We start from the raw sequence: 25,967 nt of genomic DNA, 5'->3' as shown, positions 1-25,967 counted from the left end.
TCAGAGCAAGGCAATAATTAAAACAGACATACAGAGTTATCAGTTTTGAGAATTACATAAAAATGCAACTCATTTGCCCAGGACAGGTGCAGGCATTAGAATATTATCCCCCACCATTACATACTATTCTTCTCATACACTTTTCATAAACATTCTTTCCCCTTCCTCCCTCCATTTTAAACCCTGATAATATGTATGTTTGCTCATATAGATTATTCTACACATGCACCCTCTTGCTCCTCTTATTTCATTGGTAGAAATGGGGAACCTCAAAGTTTTCTTTGTGTGCTGAGATTCAGAATGCCCTCCTCTCCACAAATAGGAAAGTCCTGACATCAAGCAGTCAGAAGGTGGATATAAATGAGAAGGAGAAACTTAAGAAAACTTATCTTCCTTTTTTAATCTGCACTCTGAATGCCATTTGGAAAGATTTTTCTTTTTGCTTTGAGGAAGGTGCTACAGGGCTATAGACGGTGAAGTTATGTCCCCACAGCCTGATAAGCTGTGAAGTTAGGCATAAGTTTACAAGGGAAAGGGGTTTGAACATCCATAGCCAGCCATATACAAAACTTGAAGATTCTCCAGAAAGGAGAGTATAAAACAACTTATGAACTTTTAATAGGCTGAGAATAAGCAATGAAAATAGTCAATGTTATCAAAGCCATCTTCTATTAAGGATTTTCACAGTCAATATTGCCATCCTGAAAACATAAAACTGAAAGAGAGGTTCGCTATCATCACTATCATCACAGGAATACATACAGAAAACATTTCTACTCATTCTAGGCGGGGCAAGAATTATTCATCAGGAAGAGTGGGGAAAGGAAAATATTTGGGGTTCAATGTCATCAGTTTGGATTCCCACGTAGAAACTTAAAATTTATGCAAATGTTCCCAGGACCAAAATGGCTGAAGGATTCATGACATGAAATAGATTCATAGAGCTCTTACCAGTCCAATCACACCCAAGGACTTCTAAGCGCATCCCGATCCCTGCTGGAGACCATCTTTCTGGGTAAACTCTGATGAACTGTGCAGGAACAGGATCAAACCTTCTGACTTCAGGGGTGTCGTAGTGCATATTCCCTTCAAATATCTTTTGAGAAACAGAGGTTAAATAGGACTTTCCTTGCTTTAGAGCCATAAAGAATAAACAGATAGTAAAAGAAGGCAGCAACTCTCTGGGAAAATTAGTTATTTTTTAAAATTTACTTGAACTTTTTTTTTCTACTAAGCAACTACCGGGTCCAGTGTAATAAATTTGGGCAACCTAAAGAATGTAACAAGTTACAAAATGACCATTGGAAAGACAGAATAGAGAAATGCTGGAAAATAATAATAATAATAATAATAATAATAATAATAATAATAATAATAATAATAATAATAATAATGGTTTAAACTTGGTCTATTTGAAAAAGGACCTTTTTGTTAGCTTTCAGATAAGGATGTGCTGTTCTCTTCATCCAAATTCAAAAAGATATTCCAGAGAAGGTTTAGGGGTCAGCAACCTCCTGAAGGAAGTTGTATCTTTCTCTGAGCTTAAAAGCCACCTGTGCAATCTATGGGAAACATGTGTTTGAATTAAGAAAGCACCACAGGGAGCAACAAGGTGCTCCAGAGTATGCATGGCCATTAGCATCTCCTTATCCCACAAGCAGATTTTCTTGGGATTGTATGGCTGCTGCGTGAGCCCAGAAAGCACCAACATAAGTATATATTACTCCAGGGCACCTTTTCAGTTTGAATTCAAAGGGTAGCATTTTCATTAATAGCTTTTCATCAATTGCTGACATATTAGACCAAACCACAGAAGCTTGTAATATTTAAGAATGCACGCTGTCAGTATCATCTTGTCAGCAGATTGCTTTTTATTGAGGTGAAGCAATAACCGAAGCTGCTTTTTCAAGAATAAATGACAATACATTTATTGAATTTTACCTCTACTAGAGAAGGTGAAAGGAAAAATACCCAATAAATGTTATACCAAAATTGGCCAAGAGTGTCAAAAACCACTTTCTATCTTAAATGCACTAGTGGTTGAACTATCTAGAGAAATTCTACAGTCTTTTTCCTGGAAACCTGAAAGATAAAATTTTGTTGTCGTAAGAGACAAAGTAAACAGTAAACATTTGTGTAAACAGTATCATCTGCAAAACTAATGGTGAGCCTAGGTTACTTCGATTATAATTCAGTTACGTTAGCCAGGAGCAGAAATTTCCTTTATCTTGGATTTTAAGAAATGCAGTGCGATATGGATTTTCTTTGGAGATCCTCGGGGAATGTATGTCCAATTTTAGCCTATATAAACCAGGGTGTAACAGTGGCTAAGGTTTGAACTAGGCATGGGGAGACAGAGGTTCATGTGCCTCCTCAGCCTGGGAAGCTCCCTGGGTGACTCTGAGCCAGGCCCTCTTTTTCAACCCAACCTATTTCACAAAGCTGCTGTAGGAATAAATTGGAGGGTGGAGTTCTACAATACCGCCTTGAGCTTCTGGAGGAAAGGCGTGTTATAAATTAAAGCAAACAAGCTGACGGGCGAAGATCTGGTCAAATCTTGGTTATATCATTTCTCACTACTATGTGACATTACCTGTGAAAAATGGAAGCTGTAAGTTGAGCAAAAAAATGACACTTAGGACTGCTAACCACTGCAAGATACAGAGATCATATGACCTCTCTACTGAAAGATCTGCACTGGTTGCCAATTGCTTATGAGCAATTTCACATGTTTCAAAACTTGTATAGCTTTGGGCTATGATCTACAGCAGGGGTCTTCAAACTCGGCGCTTTTATGACTTATGGACTTCAACTCCCAGAATTCCTCAGCCAGCGTGCCTGAGAGTTGAAGTCCATGAGTCATGAAATGGCCGAGTTTGAAGACCCCTGATCTACAAGATAAGTCCTATGGAAGATGCCCCCATGTCATAGGTCCATTTTCCTGCCCCATGGGAAAGAATTTGAAATGCAGTCTCCTAGGGGGTTGTGTTCTGTACTCATTCTCCTAGCATTCAGAAAATCTACGAAGTTACATCTCTTTTACCAGACTTAATTCCAGTTTGCTATATGTTGTGGTTATTTCTTAAGTTTTGTTAACCACTATAAGTAGAAATATGGTGTAAACCAAATAATAAGTGCAAACAAAAAAGTATATTAGGAGTAGGGTATAGCCTAATCTCTATCCTGTTTCAAATCCTTATGTGTGTATAAATCCTTCTAATGTAGCTTCAGGCTACATACATTCACATCATATTTATATGGTTTACTAAAATCCTAAACTCTCTGCAGATGTTTCAATTACAGTATCTAGTTAAAGTAAGAGCAAGATGGGCACATAATCCCACTTTCATAATTCTCAACTCTTTTATGGATCTTCATACGTGGAACACTTAGATCTCCAAGTAGTAAAGGTAAGAGCTGAGAGATCATTCTGATGAACATAATTAAAGATCTCTTTGCAACTAGGGCTTCTGAAAATGGGGGTCTTCTGTGCATGCAAAACATGCAGCCTTGATTTGATGATCATGACTCACATTCAGTTCAAGGTGCAACAAAAATCCATGAAAAGCTCAACAAATCTCAATCACCCTGTATTAACTCTGGTGGCATGCTATATAAACACATCAGCTAAAGCATACTTTTTGGTAGATGACTATAGCAAATAAGATGATAGGGCTTTTTTACCTTTGGTACAAGCTAAGGCAGTTATTTTCAAATAGATTTTATCTGAAAAGTAATTGAGAGGCAGGATATGGTGCTTCAGTTTCAAAATTACCCTTCTTCCCTCTGTCTCCCTCATTCCTTCCTCTGTTAGGCAGAGTTTGTGGCCAACTGAAAAGTTCCATGTCTAAGAGCAGAATGCTGCTGCCAAGCAGGATGCAGTCCATCAGACAAACCACACAGAGTGCTTTGGCACAGGACTTGCCTCCTCTTAGCTAGATGTTGATCCCAGATATACTGACTCAAATCTGGTACAACTCTACTGACTTCTTGTGTAAACACTACTGTTAATGGTCTTCTTCTCCTTATCCGTCCCACACATTTTTCCATCAAGTTCTAAAAGACACCTCTCTATGATGCCATATGTATTAATTCAAAGAATTGGCTAGCAGAAACTCAGACTTTGTGTTTGTCTATGATTTAGAGCCTTGGGCCTCTTGAATTAAGGCTTTTACAGTGGTGCAAAAGTTCATCTCTTAAATCCTTAACAAGTAAGAATGTCATTGGAAAACTTGGAAAAATGAAGCAGGACTTTCAGTAAGAACAATCCAAATATGGGCTCTAAAGCAGGATATTTTTTATCACAAATGGTTTCTACCCTCACCTTCCTCTGAATCATATGGAGAACAATACCCTACTACTCACTGTGGAGATAAAACTGAGACAAGGCAGGATACAGTGAACACCAGGGCTGTGCCAAACATTTTTTGCAGAAAGGGTGGGGGTGGGGAGAAGTAAGCAACACTAAGCCATCCTCTTGCTAAATCAGTAAAGGAAAAAAAGCAAAGGTTTCTCCTGTCCAGTCATGTCCGGCTCTAGGGGGCAGCGCTCATCTCAGTTTCTTCTCTGTATTGGTTCATTAAAAAAAGACAAAGCACAACTGCCATCATTTCTAACTGGACGTTACTTTCCTGTCTGTCTTGTTCTGTCTATCCAAGCCACTAAGACATCCCAATTTCACTTCCTACAATAGCATGATAGAATTATTGGTGAGGCGTAGGGAGCACTGGATATGGATGTAATCTCAGGCCTACATTTTCCATTTTCCCAGTCAACCAGAAACACACTTGTGGGCCAGGGGGAAAAAGGGCGACACCACCCCCACCCTATGAGTTACTGAGTTGAAAGACAAGATTTTGTTACCCAGCAACTTTGTCGCACAGACCTCCCCAAAAAGCAAACCCTGGACCAGCAATAAAACCCTATTTCAAGACTGACGATTAGGCAGCCTCGTGCACTTTTTGGAAAAGCAACCGAAGACCCCAGGGAAGCAGAAGACCCTGCCTTCTACAGGCATTGTGTCTTCTAATCTCTCAACAGAGCATTCCCCAACATCTGCTGCTCTGCTCTGCTCCGCTGGTACTTATTTCTAACATCTATGCACAGTAAGGGGTCAATGGTTGCTGTTGGGCGTTTAAAGACGTATTCAGCCACGTGTGCCTTCACGTGCAATCTGAAATGAAAAGGCCCAAGTGTAAATTTGCCATGTGAGGGAAAAGAGAAAGAAGTGAAAAACAGATGTCACTTTCCAGCTTCTAAGGGTTCCAGCTTTTCCACTACAGGAAGAAAGGAAGGGATGAAAGGAGGAGGAAGTACATTCGTAGATAAGAGCCTTCCTCCTTCCCACATCCTATTGAAACATGCATTCATCTTAAATGTTTTTATGCTCCTTCAATCATTTCAGCTTTAAGCAGCTCACAAGACCTATTGCATAACCACTAATCACCAGAATAGAATAAGTTTATTTTGACTCTGAGACAAGTGTGAAACATATGACTTTGCAGGTAGGATTAAGGTTTGCACAAGGACCCTTCAAAGTGGATAGACTCCTTTGTGTCTCCAGAAGCAAGCAGCCATAATAAATTTCACCAGAAAGGAAGAAGAAGAAGAAGAAAAAGGAAAAAAGTACACGTGTCCTGTAGCTCACTGTTACATTCCAGCTAAGAAGTCTTACCTTTGGCTGCATGGTCCGGGGATCTTGAATTGAATGCCAGTCTTTCCCATCCATGCTGTACGCCACTTTAAACTTCTTCACAAAAGCTCGCGCCTCTGCCACATTGATGCTGTCCCCACCTCGGGCCCCTTGGATAATCACTCCTTTCACGTTCTTAGGGAGGCCCAGGTCTACCTGCAGCCACTCCTCACCAGGCTGGGCTTGAGGGATGCGGGGGAACCATCCTGAGCGGCTGCTGACTAGGCGTGCCACACTAGGAACCCAGTGATATTCTCTGGTAGAAGAAGCTGAGATCTGAGAGTCTGGGATAAGTCCTGAAAGCATCCCCAACATACTGGAACAGGGTGAATCTGTATGAAAAGGAGCAGCAGTAAGCATAGAAATGGGTACTATGGGTATTATGTAAAATCAGTTGAGGGATAAAAATTTTGCAGTGACATAGGAAGAATAATGCCTCATTGCAATCAACGTCTAGGTCAGACCTGTCAAACTCACGACGTCACATGATGTTGCGCAACATATCGGGATGGTTTTGCCATTGCCGGCAATGGGGTGGGCGCATTTTCCACAACGCATTCGGCCCGCAAGCCGGCAGTTTGACACCCCTGTTCTAGGTACTGAAGTTGAGTGCAAAAGCCAGCTTTGCTTTGCTTTGCAACAGCTTTCATAGGTAGCAGTGATGATGTTACCTAGTTTGGGTAATGAAATGTCTGCAAGAAAACAGCCAAGCTCAGAGAATACCAAGGACACCAGCTTTCATAGGCTACAGGGGCCCCTCAGTGGTTGCTTAAAGTACACCCTACCCCCAAATCCTTAATCCAAACTAGCCTCTGCTTCCAGCTAAACTTTCATCCACTAGTAGCATCCTGATTGCTGTTCCAGCTCTTTTAAAAAATAAATATCATTAAATTCAAACAAACGAGAGATCAACCACAACTGGAGGCCATCATATTAAACAATTCAAATGATGGTGAGGCTCAATGTTCTCTTTTTACATGTAAATTTACTTGTGGCATGTGAAGCCACAACTAATGGGGGGGGGGCAGAAGGAAAAGCAATTAAATAAGCATCCCAGTGAGACTGCAACATTACTTATGACCCAAAATTTCCAGATTTCAAAATGTTAGTTGAACTAAGAAGTCATGTGAAATCTCTTTGCTATGTAAAAAAAGAAAAGAAAAAAGAATCAAGATGCAGTGGCTCTACATTCCCAAATCAGGTAAAAATGTGTGGGAAGTCAGCTCCCCAGAGATGGAAATATTAAAAGGGCAGGAAAATATATTTCCTAAAAGGATATTAAAGGTAAAGGTAAAGGTTCCCCCGCACATGCATGCTAGTCGTTTCCGACTCTAGGGGCCGGTGCTCATCTCCGTTTCAAAGCTGAAGAGCCAGCGCTTGTCCAAGGACGTCTCTGTGGTCATGTGGCCGGCATGAATAAACGCCAAAGGCGCACGGAACGCTGTTACCTTCCCACCGCAGTGGTCCCTATTTTTATACTTGCATTTTTACGTGCTTTCGAACTGCTAGGTTGGCAGAAGCTGGGACGAGTAACAGGCGCTCACTCTGCTACGCGGCACTCGGGATTCAACCCGCCAAACTGCCGACCTTCTGATCGACAAGCTCAGCGTCCTAACCCACTGAGCCACCGGGTCCCTTAAAAGGATCTTAAAGAGGCAGAAAAGCATGCCCAGGTTTTCTTAATAGCCCCAAGTCTCCCTCCCCCAAGCGGAAACCAACTCTATAGAAATGCAGATGTAAAGCATTCAGGAAGGTTGAAGCTAAGACGACTTCTAAAATCTACATACCCCTGCCCCAGGGAGGTGGGCTGGGACAGACAACCAGCAAGAATCCTAGAGTGGCACACCTAGGCTCAGGACAGAATACGTGACAAAGGAAATACAAAGCTTGAAACAGGAAATAGCTCCAGACAAAAGAGTCCAAGGGGTATAAAAACCCACTACCCACATGTGCTCAGCCCTTCTTTTCCTGTTGGATCCATCTTTCTGTCTGCCTTTCCTCTGCAATAAACTACAGCCTTCTTCCCAAAGCAGTTGCCATGTTTATTCCCCGCTTGGAGGAACCATGATGAAGACTTTTCTTCCTACAATTGTTAAAGGGAAGGATCATTGAATCCCTGATCATTTCGTGACTGCAGCCTCAATTCAACATTTGTACTGGACAATCACAGTGTGCAAAACCCAGTATCAACTCTGGGCATTTTCCAAACCTCACTTAGTCAGTCCTCCAAGAAAAAGATTAGGAAATGCAAGGGCACTGATAAAAAGCAAGACTTTGAGTGCTGTCAGTGCTGGGCAGCAAAAAACCCAAGTACTCCCAAATACTGATTAGCAGCAATGCTTAGTATGATTGCATGTCTGCTTGGAGAGCCCCAATGATGCAATAAAGCCTTGTTGATATTCTCCTGGTACAAAGGCCAAAGGGATACAAAACAGCATTGGAGAACTTGAATACAAATTTTGTATTCCCTGAAATGGTAGCTTTTGAACCAATTAGGATGATTGTGAGCTGCTTGGTAAAGGAGTGCCTGATGGGGCTAAGATTGTTCTCTTTGTAATGTGGGCCATTTAAGAAGAGAATAAACCCAGTATGCATGTATGTATTGATGGGCTGACTCAGACACAAACTTGTGCATCACCCTAATGAATCTTCAGATTTTTTTTTAAAGAAAATACAATAGCAGCCACTGGTATGAGAATTTTCCCATAGAAAATAAAGCTTTGATGTAGCAATTTGCACTAGGACCATGGCGGATAAAGAAAGCTTTAATACCTCTCTCCCTGATTACCATATGAAATATCATTTCCTTTCTCAGCAGCTGCATTTGCATTTTTTAAAGTATGCAGGTTGAAGAAAAATGCTTTTCAAGATAATTTAAGGAGACAAACCCTTGCATGCACAGCCTTTGGAAACTGCAGGAAATCCTTGAGGGAAAAAAAAAAGACTTGTAAATTGGGTCCGTATTATGATCCTTTTGGTAAGTCTTTCATGCCACACTAGTCAAGTTTCAAGGAGAACCTCCCTCCAGAGACAAGGTCTTAGTACAGATAGTCCTCAACTTACAATCAGTCACTTAGTGACCATTCAAGTTATGATGGACTTCCCCAGGTACTACTTATGACCCAAATTCAATCTGATGGCTTTCCCACCCCCACCCCATCCCGTGGTTGTGTGATTGCAAGTTCCAATGGTTTTTTGTGGGGGGGGGGGGGTTTGTGCCAGAAAGTGATTATTTACTTCTGGTTTCAGGCACCAAATGCTCATTATGGACAATGGATTTGCTTAATAACTGCTGCAAAAAAAGGTCATAAATTTGGGTGCGGTCACATGCAGACCTTCTTAACAACCAACATAACTTACTGTCATTCTGGCATCTATTATGGTCAAAGGGTGAGGACTACCTGTAAAGGCAATGTAGTCAGTGGACTAGGCTGGTTTGTTTATTGGGGTTTGGGGGCTAAGTGATACCTGTCCCCTCCCCAAAACTGTAATTCTATAGCATCATGAGATAATCTGAAGTGCCCATCTCAGAACATTCCCCATTTCTCTGCACAAGAAGCTGCCACGGCTGTGACACCAACAGCAACTAGGCTACAATTTGTAGGGTCAAGCACAGAGAGAAAATGGTCAGTCTTTCTTAGCGACAGAAAGGATACACACCTGTAATTCGGCAGCCATATAGCTCCAGTCGAAGGGCAATCCCACTATGCCAAACCTGGGGACGGATCCGCACAAACCGAGTCAGCACTGGAGCATGGATTTTGTTGAGAACCACTTCAGAAGCATCGGTGTTTGCCTGAAATACCTGAGAAAGAGACATTCTTAACATTATACGTACTTCCTTCATTGCATAAAACTGAGCAAAACAGAAAAGAACAGATAGGGAACATAAGCACCTGGCTATGTAATAAAACAAAACAGGAGTAATTACTTTTCCCTTTGAATTCTTTGCCTTGGATAAGAATAATTTTCAATTCTGCACCATGTTTAGAAAAAGATTTTTTACTCCTGTGCAATTGACAGTGCTAAACTCAATGGGTGAAACTCTTCAGTCCTACTATATTGCAACAGCAACATAAAAATACAATTCTAGACAAATCAATTAAATAAGAACTAGTTCTGGTTTTGAACAGACAAGTCTGAAAGCACATTGGCTTAATTCCCAGAAGTGCAAGATGTTCAAAAGCCTCCTAAAATCTAGATCTCATTTGCCTAAAATAGAGCATACAAACAAAAATAACTTGAACTACAGATTTTGCCCATTCATATTTGAGTTTCAATATTTAGAGTGGGCGTAAGCAGTAATGATTATTGTCTCCAGCAAATTTTGGCAATGCCAGTTCAAATCAACAAATTAATAAGTGAAGACTGTTGTTAGTGTACAATGTTTGGTTTCTCCCATGGAATTATAATCCCTCCAAGAAAAGATGACAGTCACTTCTTTTCTATGTCCACGTGCAGACATTTTAATAAGATTTTCACTTGATGCAACGTATGTTGCAGAATTATTCAAACAAACTCCTGTCTTACCAGATGGTCATAATCCTTAATTACCATATGGACCATTTCTTCCCTTTTTCTTCTACTTTTTATTAGCTCGGGAAAGTTGCAGCAATTTTGCTTTATCCTTTGTTCAATACAAAGCCCCCCAAAAATTCTACAAGAAATTGTTCCCATATTGTCTTTTACTACTTCAGTTTATATGCTGCTCCATTTCTAAAGAGTCCAGCAATTTACAATTAACAGCATAGCATTAAAATACAGAAAATTGATGGCATAACCATAAAAGCAAGACCTCCCTGATGTGTTGCCTTTTGGAGAGGAAAATTCCTAAGTAGCCACGTTCAGGAAGGAGCAGTTCAAACCTCTAAGAGGTGAGGAGAGAATATCACTGAGAGCCATGGGGCCCTTCTAGATCTGATTTGGGACTCCTAAACTGGTGGCTTCTAATAGATCTCGCCAGACAACAAGAGAGCTTTTACTGTTGTTGTTGTTGCTGCTGCTGGTGGTGTTTGTAATATTGTCTCTGTGTTCCAAACAATCAACTTTTTACATAGTGTTCTCTTATACTTTTGTTTGTTTGTTTGTTTTGGATACAGCAATCACTAAATTTGTATGCACCTTCAGATGGGCTTAAGGAAAATGCAGCCTAAACAAACGCTGACTGTAAAGTAAAAATTAAACAATTTAGAGATTAAGAATCCTGGGATTTCAGGCAAGGCATTGTTTGGAGATCTTATGACATCTCCCTCAGATTCCAGGGGAACTAGGATTAAAGAAATAATGCAGATGTTTCCTCCGTTTGAAACAATTTAGTCATCTTGGGGCCAAAACTGATTGCCAGAACCGATGTATCACGACCGCTGTGGCCGCTGTATGAACCTGTGCTCTGCATGAAAGGCAGGGGAGAGCCGTCCTTCTAACTAAACACAGAGCGTTGAGAAGAAAGGCGCTGATGCAAAGCCTTGGGCAAAAGGCTAGCCCAGTGTAGAGCTAATGCCTCTAACCATATACAAGGGCCTCCTTTGGTCACTCGTGAGCACGTGCCCTGGCAAGCACCTCAGCTGAGAGGGGAGTGACAAAGGTGATGGTGGTGGCATTCTCTCCCCACCATCAGGTCATGCAGCTTGTGGCGGGTGGGGGCTGGGGGAGAAGAACAGTGCTACTGAGAAGACTCCCTGTTAACTTCATGCTAGAGTCACAGCAAGCAGGCAAGGTAGTTAGCATAATTAGCACTTCCTTGCCCTCAGGGTAGCAAAATAGTGACACGGTAGCAAAGAATATATGCTTGTAAATCTGTGCTGATAATTGAGGTTTCGAGTAGAGCAGAAATGCAAAGCCAAAAGAGATACACCGTAGATCACACTGGCAGCATGACTGATGTGTTTTGAATACGCTATTTTATCCCAACAGACCACCCTTTCCCCGATCTTTCCCTTACTCAGCAGTCACCAGATATCCTTTTCCGCAGGAAGTCTGGAAGTATCGGTGTCTGCCGTGAGTGGCTTTCACCTCTGCCAATATCCATATGTATGTGCGTGCAGATGTATTTTGATACTGCGGTAAAGCATTCCACGTTGAGTCAACCCACACAAGGTGGCATTGCCGCATGTCATCTAAGAAGCCGAGGCAAGGGAGACCCATTAGCCTTATTCCTGTACCCTTATTCCTTGTCCTCTTCTAATCCTTCTTCAGCATTTTTGCAACCCTAGCTTCGGCTCTTTCTTTCTACAAAGTTGTTCCTCTGGAATAGATTTTAATTCCTTGCCCTTCAGCCACCTTTTCTGCTGACTTATTCCATATGGTGACTTCTCTTTTTCTCTGTCTTGCTTCCTTAGTTTTCACACGGATTTTGATTCAAGCCTGCTTTGTGGTGTGAAAGTTAGGGGGTTGCTCTTATTTGAAATTGTGTCGTGTGCCAATCATTTTAGCAACTTGCATTTTCTCATTTACAAGGGTGGAACAGGATCAGGAAGAATTTTGTGATGGCATCATCTTTTTAAATCCTTTCTGTATAGCTGATAAATAATCCAAACACTATTTTTTCAAAGATAAATGTTAACAACCTTCCAGCTCATCACAACTTTAGGCTCAATTCATTAGACACAGTATGATTCAGCCAGGTGCCTAATTCCAAACAGATGTGCAAAGCCTGAAGATTCCTCCAGAAACAGCAGGATTTAGGTATGTGTAACTGGCAACAAAAATCAAACCAAATGTTCTTAGACAGATTATGCTATTTCAAAGACCATGGAGTTACCTAGGGCTCCAGTCACTTTGGAAAAAAGAGCATTTTCCTTGCTACTGTACTGAGTGTGTAAGATCCAAACTGAATTACTTGCTGTATTTCTTCCACGTAAAATTATTACGTCTTAAATCCTATACAGCATAAGTATTTTTATTGTTCTTCCTTTGCCATCGATTATTGCTCCTAAAGGTCCCCAAAACAATGGTACTTTCCCCCCACCCCCAAGCTGAAGCTACAAATTGCTTCACATATCACTGTCCTTGATGCAGTCCTCAACTAAGGACACTTTTAGGCAGAAGGTTTCCCTTAAGTGTTGGAAATTACAGATTTAACCTGCCTGACACCTGCTCTCCATGCCTCAAAAGACTTGTATCAAGTCTTATGGTTAGTAATCCAATCTGCTCACAAGGGACTCGGGTATCAGAGTTGATAGCAAAGTCCACAACTATAATGAAACCACAAACTCCCTTTTTGGTTAAGAATAAACCTGATACACCCAGGTCCACACTACTTGTAATTGTGGAGCAAAATACAGAACATGAACAACTGCTGATTTTTGCTTTTTAATGTCTCACATAAGATGCTTAATCAGGCAACTTCCTCCTCTTCCTCCCCCCTCATGTCCCTATTCCCTTATAGTTGCGCACAATATTTGTTGGCAGTTTTTCTGGCCCTATGTGAAACTTTGGGGGGAAGGGAGGGAGGGAGGGAGGGAGGGAGGGAGGGAGGGAGAGAGAGAGAGAGAGAGAGAGAGAGAGAGAGAGAGAGAGAGAGAGAGAGAGAGAGAGAGAGAGAGACTGGTGAATTAAATCTTTTTTTTTTTCAAAAAAAATCACAGATTAATGAGGAGGTAGGTAGAACATAGATGAGCCCCTCCAATAAAGAGATTGATCCTTGCTCCCCAAATGCAGCCACAGGCAGGTAAAAATAACCTAGAAATGATATGAATCAACGGGGTGTTTCCCCATCACTTCCTCTCCAGCTCACCTTTTCAAAATCAGACACATTTGATTAATCAGATGCCACACTGATCAGCATAAATTAATGTGCCAATCAATGTAAGAACTGAAGGCTTCCCTGTAGTACTATAAACTCTTTGTTACCTAACAACCACAGGATGGCAGTCAAATTGTAATTCAGAAGCAAATTCATAGTGATCCTCCCCTAGTCCTAGCAGCCATCTTTTCTCCAAGAATGTGATTTATAAGAGCAGCACAGAAGAAATGAGGCAGCCGAGCCCAGGGTGGTCTCCTTTTACACAGCACTGGGGAATCTGAAAATGAGACATGAATGGCCAGATTGTAATGTGGCAATATTGTCACCTCCAGACTTTTTCATCTTCAGTCTGGTATGAAATATGAATGACTATCATCCAACTCTGCTTGATTGGAATGAGCCTTTCTGAAGGAGAATGTATGAATAACCACAAAGATGTCATCAGCTACTTTGGGCTGCTAAATCTGATCATCACAGCCTTTGTGTTCAAAGCATAAAATATTCGGATTAGCTTCAGGTTTCTATACACCAGTTGCAAAAATGCAAATAATCTGAAGAAATCAAGCTGTGGTTCTTCCTTCTGAAATCCTTGCACTTGATCTACTGCAGAGAATATTCTGCACAGGCTTTCATTTTTATTGGAACTAAATGCAAACAGCAAGTTTTTAAAGTCTTATTTAGCACAAAGGAAGATATGCTTTAAAAGGGAAAAAGGCATCATTAAAAGCTTTTAAGAGGTGGCTTTCTTTTTTTGTCATCACAAACTAGCATAGAATACTTGAACTTCATATTCTTCACAGATATGAACTATTTCACGTCAACAATTCTTTATTTATTTAGCCAGGGCTTTTTTTGTCATAGAACACCCAGAACGGAGTTCCGGCACCTTTTTTGGATGGAACCTTGTAGGGTAGGCAAGGCGGATTGTATGACATGTGTGAGTTCCGGCACCTTTTCCCCCCCCCCCCAAAAAGCACTGTATTTAGCTAATGCAAACTTACTTTAAATAGGATCTCACTATATGCCAATAGGGATGGTAATTTATATTGGCATATAAACTAGACTATACTCTAGTCTATCAGATTTTCTGTACAGGATCAGTCTTAGTATATATACTAAGGCAGAAAGTGTAAATGTAAATGAAAGAAATTTATAAGACAGGACTAGTCAGCTTCAACCTATTAAGCTAGGTCTAACCCACTAACCCACTACTGTGATATGGCAGATCTTTTACTAAGTCCTCTCACTGTAGCTCAAGCGTCAAGCAGTCTTCAAAAATAGCCTTTAATGAGCTACTTTTAATTCAACGGAGCACAAGATGTTTTTGTGAAACAATAGATATGTGAGTTTCTAAGTCTTTTCTCTCAGGCACAATACAATCAAGAAAAATCAAAGAAGGAAAGGGGGCCACACAGCAGAATGTCTTAGGGATTACAGGTTAGATTTAGAACAGGGGTAGGCAACCTTGGCTCTTTTTATGACTCATGGACTTCAATTCCCAGAATTCCTGAGCCAGCATGGCTGGTTCAGGAATTCTGGGAGTTGAAGTCTACAAGTCGTAAAAGAGCCAAGGTTGCCTACCCCTGGTTTAGAATAACTGAAAGGAATCCAGCTCATATCTAACTTTTCTTTCAATTGCAACTTTCAATTGCAAAAGCATTAGAGATACACATTCTGCTTATCTTACCCCACACATAATTTTTTTCACTAATTCAGATCACCTGATGTGTCTAGATACAGAAATATACCAGTAATCAAGAAATGCTGATCTGCATTGTTAATTTCTTTAGAGACACCACAAGAGTGTGGAAAACAATATGGCTGGATGTTTTTCTTTCCCTGTTATGCCCTCTGAGCCCCCACATGTTTCCAATTGTCCTCAACTCTAAATCAAATTCATGCTTCTCTTGGTGTAAAAGTGTTCCCTTGTCATTTCATTTTTAAAAGCTACATTAGTTCCAGTGAGCGTAGAAACCCTTCCAGTTCCAGTATCAGAAGTAAAGACAGAGGGAAGGGAGACAGAGGCTGGTTATGATCCCCCAGAACTTTTACCTTATTTATTTTTGGTGCTGGCTTTGTTGTCAAGAATTTGTAAGGGCATGAAAGAGAAAAAGTGACTGTGTTTCTTTGGAAGGGATGATAGCTTGAAAGACACTTCTGTGTGTGTGTGTGTGTGTGTGTGTGTGTGTGTGTGTGTCTATCTGCCTTCTTGGACTCTTAGATTTAGGGCAGGATTATATTACCCTATGGAGTCAGAAAACATTAAGAGGATTAGGAGTTCAGGACTTTTTGAAGGCAAAAAGAAGGAAAAGCTGTGAGATTATCTTTTGACAGAGAGAGAGAGAGAGAGGAGGGGAGAGGGAGAGAGAGAGAGACTTTCAAATAAGAAGCAGAAAAATTTCAGGCGCACACCATCATTCAGTACAAAAGACAATGAAACACTAAGCTCAACTTCAGGATTAATTACTATATTACATTAGCCTTCCCAACCTATTACCCTCAAGAGGTGATAGATTACATCTCCCAAAGTTTTCAACCAACATTATCAGTGAGAATGCCAGAAAACCTTCCTTTTGATACATTATTGGGGAAGTTCTGGAAGCTGATTATATTTGTGTCAACTCAGCAATTCATGCAACTAATTTACTTACATGAACAGAAGTGTAGTTCAATTTATATGCTTATGGCAGCCTTCCCAATCTAGTCACCTCCCTAAACATTGGACTGCAATTTCTGCCCTAGTGGTGTGTTCGCTGACCATGTTATTATCTAGGGGCAGGGGTAGGCAACCTCGGCTCTTTTATGACTCATGGACTTCAACTCCCAGAATTCCTGAGCCAGTCCATGAGTCATAAAAGAGCCGAGGTTGCCTACCCCTGATCTAGGGTAACATATCTGGGAAGGAGGTTGACTAATTCCAATCTACCAGTTGATTAGAGCTGATCAGCAAACTGGCACTCATGTTATACAGTTTAGCAGATACTACATTGAGAATAACCTACAAATCATTAAAACAAACCCCCAACTTGAGTTTTCTTTTGCTAACCTAGAACCTGGACATCCTGACCAGTGCTGAAGAATGTGACTAAAGTTGTATTTAGATCTACATGTGTAAAGAATTTGATCTGCACCCAATTTAAATAGCCGGATTTTATTTCCACTTCTATTCTTACTGGGCTAGATAATGGAAAGAGGAACGCAGCTCTCATTATTTAATGTCCACCTTATTCACATGTATAAAAAATATTAAATTCCAATTTTAAAATAAAAAGATAAAATTAAGTTATCTTTTCTCATTCACCCCTGTGTTCCTTTGTTCCAGATACTTTCCCCTGATTTTTACCTTGCAGGATCATTTTAGGGAATTCCACAGAAGAGTTGGTGCACCCCTACACATAGCCTTAAATTAACACAGCAGAGGGATTCCTACCAAATGGAATAGCCTTAGAACTTAAGCAAAAAAAGAAAAAAGAAAAAGTTAAAGATCTGTCTAGAAGAAAGACATGGATTATAAAAGACACCCTGCATTAAAATCCTGCTTGGGAAAATGGCCACACTGGCCTGAGCTACATGTTTTATCCTCAAGCCCTCATCAGCCAGAGATCTCATGGGTTAAATGATAGGACCCAATTTGCTTTTGCACCTTTGGTTTCCTAGAGCTTGCTTCATCCTGCTACTCTTCTTCTTCCCAGTTTTTCTGGGATTTGACAGAGATGTACATGCTGAGACTCTTAAACTAAGAAAACAAAATGTGATGTAATTTACTTGGATTTCAGTAAGGCGTTTGATAAAGTAGACTACAACTTACTATTTGATAAGATAGAAAAATGTGGGATAGGCAGCATCACCACTAGATGGATTCGTAACTGGCTGACCAACCACACTCAATGTGTAGTCCTTAATGAAAGTGCTTCTACAAGGAGAGAAGCATGCAGGGGATATCCCAAGGCTCTGTCTTAGGCCCAGTATTTTTCAATTACTGATTGAAATTACTCCAACACTCCAGAAGATAGGCTTTAGATACAGACGACCTTGATAGGCTTGAACATTGGGCCCTATCAAACAAAATGAAATTCATTGGTGAGAAAAGTAAAGTTCTACATTTAGGCAAGAAAAACCAAATGCACAGCTGTAGAATAGGTGATATCTGGCTCAATAGTAGTAACTGTGAGAGGGATATTGGAGTCCTAATGGACAACCACTAAAATATGAGCTAGGAATGGGTGGCAGCAGCCAAAAAGCCAATGCAATCCTAGGGTGCATTTACAGAGGGACAGAATTCAGAAATGGCTCATTCCTTTTCATATTCATATCATAGCAAATGATCAACAATATCACAGTTTATAAATGTTTTAGTCTCATAACAATAGTGATAAGATACCATCTTTAACACAATGTAGTCCCAGTGCTGCTATATAGCTCTTTCCTACCATCCATATCCCCCTCACAGGTCCATGTGAGGTCCCCTCACAGGTCCATGGGACCTCCAAACTAAAAGCAGCCCTCCTGCCATATACTGTGAGCCAACCAGGCACTGAGCTCCACAGTTCTGTATTCCAAAGCAAGTAGCAAAAACAACTAGAGTGTTGTTAATGTTGCAGGCAACCTTTTCTTGTTCCTATGCATTACCAAATCAAGAAGCAGTGCAATGTGTGCAGCTTATATGGAAGGAGGAAGAGGTTGGGGCTTGGGAATCTCAGTTCAAAGTCACACCATCTATCAACCCCCCCCCTCTCCCAGTCTTCCAGCCCATCACAGTGCTGCTGTGACGATAAGGAGGATAAGTAGCATACAAGAGGAATCAAGAAGCTATTCACAACCGTTTTAAGTGTTAAAAAACACTTATCATTCAATTGCCTATCAACATCGCTATTATGTGCAGTTCTGTCTATTCTTTACTCCAAAACATTTCAAAGCATGCAAGGGCAAGTCTTGCTTCCCCTCTTGGACCACAGAATTGACATCGAGACTCAGAGTGAACTAATTTAACCTAATCTTCTGGAAATATGAAAGGAGCTTCTGGCCTTGAAAATGTCATTGTGTTCTTTGTACATCACACAGTTCTCACATCACACAGCGCTTTCTAAATCCCAGAATGTTAATATGCACATAAAGGTTTGAGTCTGTGAAAAAAAAATCCGTGTATGTACATGCGTTGATCTACATTTCCTTCCCTGCAGATTAAACTCTGACAGGTGCTTTGCATGTCCAAAGACAGTGCAAGTGGGTACAGGAAATGGATGGCATGTGAGGATTCTTGGACTGCCCTTCTCTGCTTTGTGCTCTAAGTCCAAGTAGTGACCGTAGTTGATATGGGCCATGGAATTCTGTCAGGAAATTGACACTGCCAAATGTTCTTTCTCTGCTAGTCCCCTTCCCTCAAACATGTTTGGCACCCTAAAGCCTGTCTCCATTTCTGATAGATTGTCCCAGTGCTGGCTGGGTGATGCTGTCAATTGCTCTGGGCCTGAGAGACTTATCCACTACCCTGCAGCTTCTTTGTCAAATTCTTGCAAGAAAGAATTTATATTTTTTTCTAATTCCTGCAAGAAAGGTAAAAACCATGATGGTGATGGGGCATCACTGGAGATATTTAGGAGGGCTCCCTCACTTGGCAGGTGTTGGATACGGTAATCCCTTTTAACTCTTTCCCCCTCTTCTGCCCTCAAATCCAGTACTAGTTGGGGAAGGATATATCTGTCCTCAACTGCTATATACTCTCATTTATTTTGTTTCCTCTTCCTAAAACCTTATTCACATTCCCTTGCCTTGGGTGCACTTTCAACCCTGACAGCAGCCAGAGACTTAAAAATATGCTAGCCTTCAAATTCTCTTTGCTTTTTCCCTTCTCTTTTCTCTCTCTCAGTAAAAACTGCAAGTAAGGATGGTGAACTACTTGATTTTCTGGGAAAAATATCATTTTTCTTCTCAAATTCTCTCACAAGTTATTTAGCCTGACTCTCTTATCTTCTTTCTTAGATTCCTGGACATGTGGGCCGTAGCCAACCTGTTGATAGAACCATTAACTTTGGATCCCATCCACCTTACTAAAGGATCTAACAGTCTTCTTCATCTTCTCATCTTCCCCTGTACTCTCTAGCATAAAATCAAGCTGCAGCAAAATTGACAAATTTATTTGGCAAAGCATAATTATTTCAGCCTGAGCCATGGAGGTTTTGCAGGAAACCAGTTTTGAAATACTAAGGATGCAGCATCAGTTTCTAACAGGAATTTGTACACACCTGGCACTTGCCCAAGGGAAAATTTCCTGCACAATCTATGGAATATAAAACCTGCATTGACATAAAATGAATGTCTGAGGCAACTTTCACACTGTAGCCTTCATTATTCATACAGAATCTAACTTTCTGAGTTTATTTGCTAATTTATTTATTCATTAGATAGATTTATATTGAGTCTTTCCAACGCACTCAGAAAATTCAAGGTAATTTAAATAATTTAAAATTGGTAACATCTAGCAACCATTAAATGCTGAAAGCATCTAAAGCGATGGAACCAGAGATTATAAAATACATAAAAGTAATTTTAAAAACTAGGCGTAATGTCACTGGCCTATTATAATTTTACCAAGACATAAGGCAAACCAATTGAGACAATATATGTGGAGTGAGCGTGACAATGCCAGTTTTGTCACCGCAATCCTTTCCCCACAAGCTCTGCTACAAGTGCTAGGGAAAATCCAAAAGGGACACGCTCACAGGTTTGGCTGAGCATACTTAGAAATCCTTCCTGCTGCTCATAATCCCTATCATGCAGGCTTCCCGAACGTGAATGCATGGCAGGTGGAAGGAGGACAGGAAGCAATCCTAGTTGTATTCGACCAAATACAAAAAGATTCCACCTTTCCCTGGGCAAGGCTATCAAGTGTGGAATCACAGGGATACACATGAGGACATGAACACCACTGGTATCCCTGCCTTTCCATGCCACACTTCATGATACAAATCATGATACACTTCAGGTGATACAAAAGTCTTTTCAAAAATAGCCTCACATCTCAATTTGTTGTGAATGTCATTTTTTTTTAATTCTATTTATATCCCGCCCTTCTCCGAAGACTCAGGGCGGCTTACAAGCTTAGCATATTGCCAAGTTCAAATTCAGGGAACTTATTGCTTTCTTTTTTTTCTTTCTTCCTGAACACAGTTTAATTGTTCTCCATATACTTGACCACTGCAGATACATGAAATATCTCTCTCTCTCTCTCTCTCTCTCTCTCTCTCTCTCTCTCTCTCTCTCTCTCTCTCTCTCTCTCTCTCTCTCTCTCTCTCTCTCTCTCTCTCTCTCTCTCTCTCTCTCTCTCTGAATCCTGCTTGAAAGTTGGCTCAGGTTCAGCAAAAACCATTTGGGCATTGTTAAGTATAAGGAAGCCATAGCAAGGCAGAGAGGCTTAGGTTCAACGGGATTAAAGGAACTCTGATCCGCCCCTCCCCACTCCAAGCTTCCCAGGTTCTCAAGAGATCCACCAACCAAAGGATCACATTAAATCAAAACACAAGAAACTGGAACATCAATGGACCATACAGAGAGAAAGGCAGTCTTGAGGAACATGAACTGAACATGGACATGAAATGTCCTCAACTGCTATCTGGGCTCTTTTGGATGGGGGCTAACACCTCGACTAGAAGATAATAACCTTCTGTGGCTTCCTTTGTTGTACTGGCCGCAAGAACAGTTTTGGCCAGGCCTAGCACTGTGTCTCTTGGAGAAATAGGAGAAACCGTGGCACCATTCCCTTCAGACAACTGACAAAAGACCACCCTCTTACCTGAAAACAAGAGTTTAAATGAGCTTCTTTGTCATTTCCCTGACAATAACAGAGAACAGGGGGAACAGATAAGCACCTGTCTCTCCTGGGGGAAGCTGCTGCTTTAGTGAGGGTTTCAGGGGGGGGAGGAGGGGGGGTCCCCTTTGACCTAAGATAGCTCACTCTTTTGCTCTGTTCAGCAGTACAACACTGAGGATTAATTTAAAAGTGTCTCCAAAGAAAAATACAAAATACAAAATCCCTATCCCTCCTGCCCTGCAGTTACAGCTTTATTAGACACAGCTGTGCTCTTCACTAATGTCCCTCTGGCACACCTTCCCAGGGCACAAAAGAAGGGACTTCCCTCCCTCCCTCCCCTGGCCCAAATCCCCATTGAACACAGACCAGGCATTCAGAGGTGGGAAGATCAGGGAGGGTCAATGCAGCTGTATTTACAGGCAGGCCAAATATGGACTCAGAGCACCCCATGCATCTCTGCCAGCCAGCACTGTCGCTATAGTTCCCTTATCCCTGACAAACCAGATTGCTTCTTATTATTTATGGTTGGGCTTTATTCTCTAGGACATCATGATCCTCTCTCAGGATTTGTGCCCTTTCATTTTCCAGGCTTCAATAATTCCTGAAGTGCAGTTTCATGTGGTTTTGTGATTGTTAACCCAGCATGTGCATGAGGCTCAGGCCATAAATGCTCAATGAATCTTATGTAGCAAAACATAAGTCTTGCAAGACCATTTTCTCCTTCATTGGCAGTCAGAAAGCACACTGCAAGGTATAAGCTCAACAGAGTGTGTTTTCCAAAAACACACTTGGTATCACACCACAACTGCACCTATTCAAGCTCCATCTCCCAGCATTCTCTGTTTTATTTCTGGGTCTTCTCTGGTCTACTACAAAAGTACAATTTTCCTTGGGATTGCTGTAGCTATACTTGTAGATGGACTCAACTGGTCCTTCCTTGCCTTCATTCCAATGGATGTTCAAGCACAGGGAGGGTTCATGGCCCCGATCTCCTCAGAACGTCTCCCCCCTCCCTCAATCCGGCCACCCTAGCAACCAGCAACTACAGTCACGCTACTGAGAAGAACGGATGCATATCAGCCTTTTTCCCTTCCCAATTCATAAAAGCTTTCCAAGTCAACAGAAGACGGGCAATCATATTACTGGAACATTTCAAGATTTGTCCACAACTTCAACATTTTTCAAGAGAAAAGAAAAATGACTCGGGAAGAGGACTTCATTTTTTGCATCTTTTGATGTAAGCTGAATGAAATACCAAAGATGCCTTACAGATCTGAGTTCTTCTATTCCACTATCAAGATAATTTTTTTGAAATTTGGAATTGTTTAAAGAAAGGAGGAGAAACACTTACTTTTTGATTTTTGCCATGCCGGTACATCATCCAGTCTTCTCCATTTGTGCTGACCTCCAGTTTGTATGAGCGAACATAGTATCCATTTTGTGTTTCTCTGGAAATGGCACCCTGAGTAGCAATGGCTGTCAGCACTGTCAGAAAGCGAAGATCCACCTATTGTGGGAGCAGGGGGCGATGACAGGGTGAGATTAGCAGGAAAAAAGGCTTACTCCCATTACTTGAAACATTTGAGGTTCTTTCAGATATAATATACTTGTGATACTTCAATAGCCATAAAACTAAATGAAAATGCAGACCAAGATGAGAGAGAATTAGTAAATTACTGTCATAAAAATGCAATGAGCCCATCATTCTATTGTGGGATGCCTTCCAGTTGAACCCCATAGTGTCTCAGAGATATATCAACAATATACACAAGAAGCCTATAGTGCTAAGAAGGTTCCTCAGAATAACCCATGCTGGGCTGCAGTTGCTTCAAGAGCATGTGTCTGATAATCAGTTTGGTGTTCAGCTAATATAAATTAGCATAACAATAACTCAATATTAATAGATCCCTCTGATGCAGCTTCAGCATTTGCCACTGGCCATGTCTGGAGTTCCTATTCTATCTAAATGCTGTCCCAGTATAAGAAGTTAATAGGATCAATTTTCAGCTGAGTTAACATTCCTAGATGCAGCAACATGTGAGCCATAGAAGGAAATGTTTTCAGTCTGTGGTTTTGTTACAGCTTCCAAAATTGAACAAGAATAGCACATTTTGGAATTGCCTCCCCCGCTTGTCTCTTTCTTGTTGGATTGGACTGTAAACATTTCTAGGATAAAATCTCACTAGGATTTTCACAAAATGTTTGGCATAACTGTGTCACAGCCTCAGTTGCAAGCAAAAATAATCATAATAATGTACTGCAGCATTAGAGTGCAAACATTTTTGAGCATAAGCAGGCTGAATGCTCCTTTAGCAGCATATCATTAGTCTTACAGAGTAGAACCACCCAACGTTTTGCTATGTCAGTTACAGATTTCAGTAGTGAGAAAAGAATTTTTCTGCTTCAGGAAGGATATGCTGAGCTTGGCAAAGGGTTTTAAAACTTTGATTCTCCTGTTACTGAAGTCAAATAAATCCAGACTTAAACCACAGACTATTTATCAACTGCATTTATCAACTGTAGAAGCCAATTTATATTGGGGAGGGATGCTTTTCACTCATAAGATGAAGTTATGATGTTCACTTCATGCTTGTCAGAGATGTTCAGTGGGTCTAATTCATACAAGATCAATATGACAGCCCAGTAACTTGGAATTGGGCAGCAAATGAGAACCTCTTTTTTCCCCTCTAATGGCAAGTGCCATCTAATACTTCCTACTGCAATCACCAACTTTGCCACCATCTGTTGTTTTGATGTAGGCCTTGTTAAAGCATTTTTTTCATGCACTCTTACTGAAGTTTCCATTTGTTGAACACTGCAATCCCCCAGAAGAATAATATTATTCTAGTTATACTGGCTCAACACACATGAGAAAGTCTCCCTCTTTTAGAATCAACAAGGCTATAAGTGGCAACGTGCGTTCTCCTGCTCTCTGCCTCTCCCTCTCTGGCCTCTGGGAAGCCCATTAAAGTTCAGGGGGCACCAGGTCAAGCCAAGAACTTCTGCAGGAATGTTAACAGCCCTAAAAGTTCATGAAGACAGAGAGACATACATCCTTTCCCAAATAGCAGTTCAAGCCTCTTTCGCAGCTCTCAGCTTGCGGTAAGAGCAACAAACACCCTACAAGGCTCATGTTCTAAGGTTGATTTAGCAGCAGGAGAATCCATTTGGTTCAAGAATAAAGTACACAAATGAGCTATGGGGAGGGGAAAGAACGTAAAGGTCTAGGGGACAGTCCTAGCCATGACATGCTATGGGGGTCTAAGCAAATGGACAAATAAAATCCAAACTTTTTAGAGAAAAGAATGCCAGCTGAGGACTCCATTTTTGGCAAATTTGACTTAAGCCTCCTACCACAGCTTCCCAATCTTTCTAAATGATACAGGTGTCGTTACTGCAGGCTATTATGTAAGAAACTGAAAATACCTGCAGGAACTCTTTGTTGCTATCCACATTAGGAGTCCACCCATTATCATCACTATTGAGTCGGCTCTGTTGCGGAGTCCACCTGCCATCAGAGTATGTAGACGAAGCTGTGATTTGCTCATTGGAGATCCGGCCAGATTCCATTCCCAATGGACTGTTGCACTGGAAGTCTAGAACAGGTAGAGTATGAAACTGAAGAGAACCTCTTCTACAGAATGGTGGGTTCCGCTCCTAAATGAATCCCTGACACCAACATCCTATCAAATCAAATTGTTTACGGCTACTGAAGTACGGAATTACCTCTACGGATCTGTAAGTTAAATATCAGCATTCAGAAGAAAGAATGCAGGGCCCAGTGAAATCCATTTTCAGTTGTGGTGCAACTACTGCAGAGAGAAAACTATAGAATTTTGCACTAAAGGCTGGGAAATTTGCACTTGGCAAGTGAAATAAATATTGTGAAATTTTTCATAGCTGATTATCAAGTCATCTCTAATAAAGAGCTTTTCTGCAGCATATATACTTGTCCATTTTTATTGATTTTGGAATTTGTTTGACATTGTTTCTGTTCTTATAGTAAAGAAAGAAAATTAGATTAAAACATCTGTAGGCAGACTGACTTTGTATTGATTATAGGAGCTTACTTTTAATCATAAGTCCCAAACAAGAAGAGATGGAGGAGGAACAAACAGGCAATGTGGAACGCTCCTCTCCTTGAGGATATTATAGGTAGGCTGGTGCTTTTCTTTCTTTCTCTCTCTCTTTCTCTCTCTCTCTCAAAATTAAGGCTGACAATGGAACTAAAGAGGCTCTGAAATCTGCTTGGGGCTCATTTCAGCATTTTTTTTCTTCCTCCACTGCAAACTGATTTTCCTGTATCTATGTGGAAGGAGGGCGCTAAGGACAGGAATGAAAGCTGTAGGCCTCCCAGATGCCCATTCTTAACACTTCCAATAGGTTGAATTTCTCACCCTTTCTGGCCCGCAGATGATCTGTCCAAGAAGAGCAGGAGTGAATTTGCTCCTGTTCTGCTTGGACAAGCTAATAGTTGTTGTCCAAACAGTGAAAAAAAAATGCAATTTGACAGGGTTCTGATACAGACACACAGCTGCAATCCATCAACCAGCTTGTTCGGGCACAGCAAGAATCCCACCAGACTAGGCTTCCACTTGGCTTAGACAAACCAGGCGCTGGCCTGTCCAGGGAGAACAGGAGTGAGTTCTGAGAATAGCCCTCCTTTGAGTGTGTAAGACCCTCTCAATATTTATTCACGATGTCTGGTGATTGCAACCACAGTT

General features: G+C 41.1%; 1 protein-coding gene across 2 annotated transcripts in view; it reads right to left on the bottom strand.

The window, feature by feature from the left end:
* NRP2 (neuropilin 2) overlaps positions 1-25,967 on the bottom strand; it is a gene marked incomplete at its 3' end in the record, with an annotated part of 194,062 nt that overhangs the window by 78,300 nt on the left and 89,795 nt on the right. For both annotated transcript variants that reach the window (XM_083350768.1, XM_083350769.1), the window contains exons 6-10: positions 24,670-24,839; positions 22,595-22,750; positions 9,353-9,497; positions 5,675-6,024; positions 952-1,096 (exon numbers count right to left, since the gene is read on the bottom strand). In XM_083350768.1, the coding sequence (XP_083206894.1) occupies positions 952-1,096; positions 5,675-6,024; positions 9,353-9,497; positions 22,595-22,750; positions 24,670-24,839 (966 nt within the window). The remainder of the gene's footprint in view (positions 1-951; positions 1,097-5,674; positions 6,025-9,352; positions 9,498-22,594; positions 22,751-24,669; positions 24,840-25,967) is intronic.

Source organism: Vipera ursinii (assembly GCF_947247035.1).
Source record: "Vipera ursinii genome assembly, chromosome: 1".
NCBI classification, from domain to species: domain Eukaryota; kingdom Metazoa; phylum Chordata; class Lepidosauria; order Squamata; family Viperidae; genus Vipera; species Vipera ursinii.
Note: the sequence above shows the minus strand (reverse complement) of the source record. Positions and strands in the feature narration are given on the sequence as shown.